We start from the raw sequence: 7,184 nt of genomic DNA on the forward strand, positions 1-7,184 counted from the left end.
AGTCTCAGTGGTTCCACCTTGAAGGGGTCTTCTTTTTCATGGTTTTGAAACATAGCTATTTAAAGAAGTAATACTTTTGTGTTATTTCTTCACATGGGTTCATAAATGTAACCAGCACTTTTACAATCACAGAGAGTTTACCAGACACACATCAGGATGCTGTAATAAAAGCTCTCCCAGAATCTTCCTCAGCCTCAAGTTTCTTATGGGGAGAATAGGGGAACTAGTAGCACGTTTCTCACAGGTTTCTGTGAGGATTAAACAAGGCAGCATACAATAGAGATTCAGAGCAAGGACTCTAGAAATAGTTGTCTGAGTATAAATCCTGGCCTGCCACCTGTTAGTGTGAAACTCTGGACAAGTTGCTTAACTCCTCTGTGCCTCAGTTTCTAAGGAATGGACAAACCAAACAGAGGCTCAAATGAGTTCAACTCTGCTCAATGCCTGGTCCATGGCAAGCGTTCAATGCCAGCTATTACTTTGAAAAGACTTAAAGAGGCACTGGTGGTACACTGGTTAAAGTACTCAGCTGCGAGTCGGAAGCTTGGAAGTTTGAACCCAAGAGCCACTCCAGGGGAGAAAGATGAAATGGTCTGCTTCCATAAAAATTTACAGCCTTGGAAACCCTAATTATTTAATGCATGGGCCTAGTTTACATGGCAGTTCCCCTCTGTCCTAAAGGCTCACTATGACTCGGAATTGACTCTATGGCAGTGAGTTTGGTTTGGTTATTACTGCCTTTGAAAACACCTCCAGGGCAGAGATAAAAATTTAAACTTCATTATACAGTTCAAACTTCCTAGCTCAGTGGCTGGCATCTAGGAAAGGTGCAGTCTCTATGAACACGTACACAGACACCTACACATGCACCCAGAGTGGAAATGGGGCTAACATCTCTGCCCACTACAAATGAAATGGCCAGTGTGCAAGTGCTCTGCGCTCAAAACGACTATATGCACATAAACAAGATCAGAATGACATCTTTTCATTGCATTCAGAGTCCACGTCACTAGCTTTCCATTGTGGGAGTTCCTATGAGAACTTATCATGAAGCCATGGCCTTGACTCATAACAGAAACATTGTACCACGGCTCTGAATCCCAAACCAAAGGTGTGCACCCCAAATTTGGCCCTTCTGGATATATTTATTAAAAACAGATTTTGTCCTTTCAGCAATTTTCATTTTTTTCATCCTGTGACTTTCATTCATTTTCTCAGGGACTAAATCATTAACCCGTCTCTCCTCCCCAGCTGCCTCTAGGTCTTAGAATTCTCATATACCCCACTAACAGTGTCTATGGTCCACAGATGACACAAATGGTTAAGTGCTCAGCTACTAACCTAAACAAAGATTGGCAGTTCAAATCCACCCAGTGGCACCACAAAAGAAACGTCTACAATCAGCTTCTGTGAAAATTGCGTGTGCCGCCTAGTTGATTCTGACTCATAGTGACCCTACAGGGCAGAGCAGAACTGCCCCGTGGGGTTTCCTAGGCTGTAATCTTTATGGGAGCAGGTCACCAGGTCTTTTCTCCTGCAGAGTGGCTGGTGGGTTCCAACTGCCAATGTTTTGGTTAGCAGGTAAGTGCTGAACCACTGTGGCATCAGCACTCTTTCTGTGAAGATTATAGCCAAGAAAATCCTTTGGAGTGGTTTATGACACGAGGTCATGTCTCATGACGTTGACTACCATTTCCCATATTTCAACAGCTCCCTTCCCACTCCCCACCCATAGTCACCTCTTCCCTGTGTCCTTCCCTCCATGCACTCGTCTCCTGAGCTGTCTCCCTGTGCATACATAGCCCTTCTATTCTCCCATGACTGATATCTCCAAGGAGTGTATCTGCCTATTGTAAACGTTCAGCTCATATGCCTGTCTTTTGTTTGGCTGGGAGCCAGAGGAGCGGGTTCAATTCCACACCTAAAGGGCAAGTAGGGGCCACAGTCTCAGTGGTTGTATCAGGCTCTATCAGACTAGCGAACCTAGCCCCCCCTCTTTCCCCCTTTTTTTTTAAAATCAGAATGTGGGATTTTTAAGAGGATTAAATGACAAAGTACATGGAAAAAGAGTCTAGTTTTTCTAGCACAAGCATGCAATGTTCATTTCCTTCCTTCTTCCTCCAAAGTCAAAACTGTTGCATCTGGATCATGTAAGTTGCACTACTTGGTGTACGAGGAGTCCTGGTACCACAAAGGTTGAGCACTTGGTTCCTAATCAAAAGGTCAGAGTTTGAATGCACCAGCTGCTCTGCAACAGAAAAGACCTGGTGATCTCATCCCTTAGATTTCAGCCTAGGAAACCCCATGGGACACTTCTACTCTGTCCTATAGACTCCTTGAGTAGGAACTGACTGAAAGACACAATTTGTGTAGTCTGGTTTCATTCTACTGTTTCACTAGCTGGTACCTCCAGCAACCTCACTTAGAAAAGCACTTCCTACCCCATGTGTACCAAGAGGAAAGAATCCAAGGGAACCAAGGTTTTCAGATTTACACTTTTGGGACCGTTTGTTCTGATGATCTTTCTTAAGACCTTGATAGAAGTAGAACAGATAAAAGAAGCCATTCCATTAGCATGCCTTTATTTTATAAATTCACATTTATAACATCTACTAAAATGATACTGTGTGTTTTAACACACATCAGAGACCTGGGGTTAGAGGTGGCAGTGGCAAACTTCAACCTCAGCATGCAATTATTTTTTTATTTGATTGCACAGAATCAGTAAAATTCTGATTCACACAGAAAATACTTAATATCTTAACCATGGCTCATGATTTCCATCATAAATGTCAGACAATACACACCTAAAAATGATCTATAGCACTGTCACATCTGACCAGCTACATTTGCTGTCACCACACAAGCTGACTCTCAAGCTCTCTTGGTCAGCCTGTGTGCCTGAGCAGTGCCTGTACCCTCAGAGCACTACATCTGTATAGTGACACACCCTTTTACGTATTTTTAGATGAAATTCATTTAAACATATAAATACTAGTGCAGAACTCTATTTTTCCTAGTCAATGACATATTTAGGTGACATGAGAGTTCACCTCCCATACTCTGGACACATTATTAGACACGTTATACTTTGGGCACCAGTCCCTAGAAAAGGACATCATGCTTGGTAAAGCAGAGGTCAATGAAAAAGAGAAAGACCCTCAACAAAACGGACACAGTGGCTGCAACAATGGGCTCATGCATAGCAAGAATTGTGAGGATGGTATAGGAGCAGGCAGTTCCATTCCATTGTACATGGGGTCACTATGAGTTGGAACTGACTTGATGGCACACCACCACATCAGCTCAGAAATGACAAAGGGCTTATACTGAGCACTGTGCAAACATGAGTTACTTGGCAGAACAAGGCAGGGAGCCAGTTAAGGTCTATCACTGGAGTGGATGGGATGGACTGTTGTACCTTCATGCTCTGCTCACAGCCATATCCCCTTCCTTGTTTCCTAAGATTCAGGTGAAATTTCCCTCTAATCCTGCCTGCAGAAGGGCGTCCTCCTCATCCTCGGCTGCCTCTTCTTCCTTTATCAGTGTCAGTAACTGCAGTAAGCCAGGTGCTGGGCCGGCCTCTGGCAGATCAAGCTTCCTCCGCAGTGTTCTGTCCTCCGCCCCAGCAAGGATTTGGTCTAGGCGAGCCTGATTCACAACTTCTTTCTCAATTGCCCCCCTCTCTACCAGTTTCTGTAATAAAGGCTCCAGCCTTAGCACGTAAGCAGACAACTTTTCCTCAGCCTTCTGGTAAGTGGTTAGAAATTTGACCTGCAACTCCCTTGGATTATCGATAACCCCAAATACCTGCTCAAGTGCTTGCAGGCATTCGGGGACCGTAATTAAAGGATTGTTTATCTTGAGGACCCGAATGACATCAAGTGCCGGTCCTCGAAGGCATTCGAGCAATCGCCTTCGTTTTTCTGCATCTGCCACCTGCCATGTCTTCATCATTTGGGTGGTGTGAAACAGCCAGGAATCAAATCCTTCTTCTCCCGGCTCTGGCGGGTCACTGCCAGAGAAGATTCTCAGCTTCCTGTATCTCAGGTATTGCAGGGCAGGCTGAAGGGCCTCGTCTAACGCCTCAGCCAACATAGGGGCCCCCACTTGTGGGACTAAGCTCTGGTCTAGGTCAAAAGGGTCGTTCCCATACCCAAGGGCGCTGGTAAACTCCGCCACTGTCAGGCCCTCTCCTTCCAAGAATTCATTTAATCTGTTTAAAAATTCATTATCTGGGTCAGGGGGCTTAAAGATCACTCGCCAGGCTCCCCCTCTCCCCGGTATCTCCTTAGGGACCACAGCCAGGCTAGTCTCTTCACTAAGTCCTATCAGGGCCACAATCTTGTTCTCGTCCCTTCTGAACATCCTCCCCAGCAGTCGGTACTGTCCCAGGGACGCTAACCCCGCCTGCAGAGCCTCCTGGATTTCCGCCTCGTTACAGGACACGGGGATGCCGGCAATCAACAGAGCTTTCCGCGGGTTCATGTCCATCCCCCGGCACCAGTCTTCTAAGAGCCTCTGCGTCATGATGCCCCAAAGAAAAGATTCTAATTTGTCCGTTTAGATTCACTGCGATTCACAGTAATCCTCCGCGGTCCCCCAGCTACGTCACACCGAGTCCCAGCAGCCTGTGAGGACAAAGCAGTCGGGTTAGTTAGAGGGGTCAGTGCCGTACAACGCAATGGACGAACCAAGAAGCCCAGCGGGCTCTCCACCTCCGGGCGACGCCGGGAGGCCGGGACGCTCTGCGGCAGCAGTCTCGTGACTGCGTCTCCCCGCCTCGGGCGCCCCCTGCGGACGCCGGGGCCCGCGGAGCCGCTCCCAGGGCCCGCTTCCCCCTCACCGTTATCTATTGGTCGACGCCTGCGTCCACCTGCCCGGGCTCGGCCGGTTCCCCACTCGTTCAGGCCTGAGGAGCGGCACGGCTGCCTGTCCTCGGCTCAGATGGACACTCCACAGGGATAGCGAGGCTCTGAAGGCAAGCGCGCCAAGAGACGGCGAGTGAAACAGGACCGCCTAGTTTCTGCAGTGCTCTGTAAATAAGACTGATAGTGCGATCAGAGCTGCGAGCGAGGCAAGCACGGCCGCCCACCTGAAAGGGGGGGGCCCACCACCGGCGGCACCTCAGCAGTTGCCTGCTGCCCCGAAAGACTCAGAGCAGCAGCGCCGCAGTCTGAGGCGCTCTGACGTCACAAGGGGGCGGGTCTTTCGGGGCGGGGCGCGCGCACTTCCGGCCCGAGCCGGAAGCCCCGACTGCGACAGCATCCGGGACGGCGGGCGGGTGGGCCACCCGGGACAGGAAGGTGAGATCCTGGACCTGCCCCGTTTTGCTTGCTCTGCTGGTGGCCCCTGCTCGGCGCGGATCTCCAGGCGTTGCGGGCGGTGAGGCCCCGGCTAGGCGCCGCCCTGGTCGCAGTTGGCTGTAGCTGCAGCGCGGCAGGGGGCGGGGCCGGCTGTCGGGGAGGCCCTGGGGGCACCGGCGCCTACCGGCCGGGCCGGATGATACAGACTGGGCTCCGGCTGCGGTGACAGGGGGCGGTCCGCCGCGTGACCGGCTCCAGTCACGTTGGACTTAATCACAATTAGCTTGTTCTCCAGGATGGCCACGCTTACCTTTCTCCGAGCCCGGTGACCCATGGGATTTTTTTTTTTTATGGTGGCTTTCTCTGAAATGCCAAAGCCTCCTGATTATTCAGAACTGAGTGACTCTTTAACGCTTGCCGTGGGAACAGGAAGATTTTCAGGACCATTGTAAGTGTTGAAGAGTGACTGTTTTAACTTGAGGGCTCCGGCGTTGGTTTGACTTGTGAAAACCAAGTTTTCACGTCTAAAGGAATACTTCTAAGCCAGAAAGTATTTGAATTGTAAGAGTGAAATATTCTGTAGCGAATTGAACTCCAGCTTCTTCAGGACCTGTACTGGACCTGCTGAAGCAAAACGTAGTGATTCTTTCTGTGGGATGCACATAAAAAGCAGAACTCAGTGTGTACAGAAGCCAGTGACCTTTGCTTGCTCGTGACTGTTAGTAACATATCCTGGAAGTTGCCTACATTTCTTAATAAATGTAAATTTAATTTTCTTTAGACCTTAAATGTGGCAGTTTTGTATTTTGAAACCCAGTTGGAGGGGGAAGAAAAAAATTCGTCGGAAAGAAAGCCAGTACATTTGGAATAGCTGTTGGGACAGCATTACTAGACCCTAACTGTTTGTTTTCCAATTTGAAGGCACAGAGCATGGAGAATGATGAACTTCCGTCAGCGGATGGGCTGGATTGGAGTGGGATTGTATCTGTTAGCGAGCGCAGCAGCGTTTTACTATGTGTTTGAGATCAATGAGACTTACAACAGGCTGGCCTTGGAACACATTCAACAGCACCCTGAGGAGCCACTTGAAGGAACTACATGGACACACTCCTTGAAAGTTCGGTTGCTCTCCCTGCCTTTTTGGTTGTGGACGGTTATTTTTCTGGTACCTTACTTACAGATGTTTTTGTTCCTTTATTCTTGTACAAGAGCTGACCCCAAAACGGTGGGCTACTGTATCATCCCGATATGCCTGGCAGTTATTTGCAATCGTCACCAGGCATTTGTCAAGGCTTCTAATCAGATAAGCAGACTACAACTGATTGACACATGATATCAGTCACCATTTTTTCCATACTGATTACAAAACTGCCTATACCATCTGGAGTCTGATCGCAAGACTGCAGTTCCTTCACAGTTCTCAGGAAGTTGTGGTGGGGCAGAAGCTTTTTAAAACATGTGATTAGAGGGGCTTTCTTTATCTGAATGATACTGAATTTTTAGGTAAAGTCTGAGATACTACGAAATCATGTTGATGAAGTCAGATTTTGGAAGTAATATCATGTCTGTTATATGCATTCTTTAGAAACTTGAATAAGCAGCTGAACTCATATTTTTATTCTACTGTGCAACATAGTGATGATTCAGTATTTCCTTTGGGGAAAAAAATGAATATTTCCATTGTGTTAAATGTAAAAAGGTCCAAACATGGTCATAAAATTTAAATTTTATACAATTACTTGGCTTGCTTTAAAATTCTTCAAACTGAAACACCAGTTTATGCTTGCTTTCTGTCAGCTTTTGAGGAATTTGTGTAAGATTACTTAAGTGATGGCCATCTTGATAGGCAGAATTTGTACTTCTTGGTAGAGGGTTGTT

The 7,184-nt window shown here is 47.6% G+C and overlaps 2 protein-coding genes across 2 annotated transcripts; one reads left to right on the forward strand and one right to left on the reverse strand.

Annotated features, from left to right (window-relative positions):
• Positions 1–3,468: 3,468 nt before the first annotated feature.
• Positions 3,469–4,530, reverse strand: MOAP1 (modulator of apoptosis 1). Its single transcript, XM_007944504.1, has one exon. The coding sequence runs from the start codon at positions 4,528–4,530 to the stop codon at positions 3,469–3,471; it is 1,062 nt and encodes a 353-aa protein (XP_007942695.1).
• Positions 4,531–5,656: 1,126 nt separating this feature from the next.
• Positions 5,657–6,639, forward strand: TMEM251 (transmembrane protein 251). The gene is made up of 2 exons (XM_007944505.2): positions 5,657–5,754; positions 6,228–6,639. Exons 1-2 carry the CDS (start codon positions 5,657–5,659, stop codon positions 6,637–6,639), a joined length of 510 nt encoding a protein of 169 aa, XP_007942696.2.
• The last annotated feature ends 545 nt before the right edge of the window (positions 6,640–7,184 follow it).

The sequence above is a fragment of the Orycteropus afer genome, unplaced genomic scaffold, assembly GCF_000298275.1.
Source record: "Orycteropus afer afer isolate SDZICR_OR568_19922 unplaced genomic scaffold, OryAfe1.0 scaffold00127, whole genome shotgun sequence".
Classification (NCBI taxonomy): Eukaryota; Metazoa; Chordata; class Mammalia; order Tubulidentata; family Orycteropodidae; genus Orycteropus; species Orycteropus afer.

Excerpts from the sequence above, each read along its gene's own strand:
- MOAP1 (XM_007944504.1), bottom strand. The coding sequence starts at position 4,530 with ATGACGCAGAGGCTCTTAGAAGACTGGTGCCGGGGGATGGACATGAAC.
- TMEM251 (XM_007944505.2), top strand. The coding sequence starts at position 5,657 with ATGGTGGCTTTCTCTGAAATGCCAAAGCCTCCTGATTATTCAGAACTG. Across the intron at positions 5,755-6,227 it reads GGAAGATTTTCAGGACCATT|GCACAGAGCATGGAGAATGA; the intron begins GTAAGTGTTGAA and ends TCCAATTTGAAG.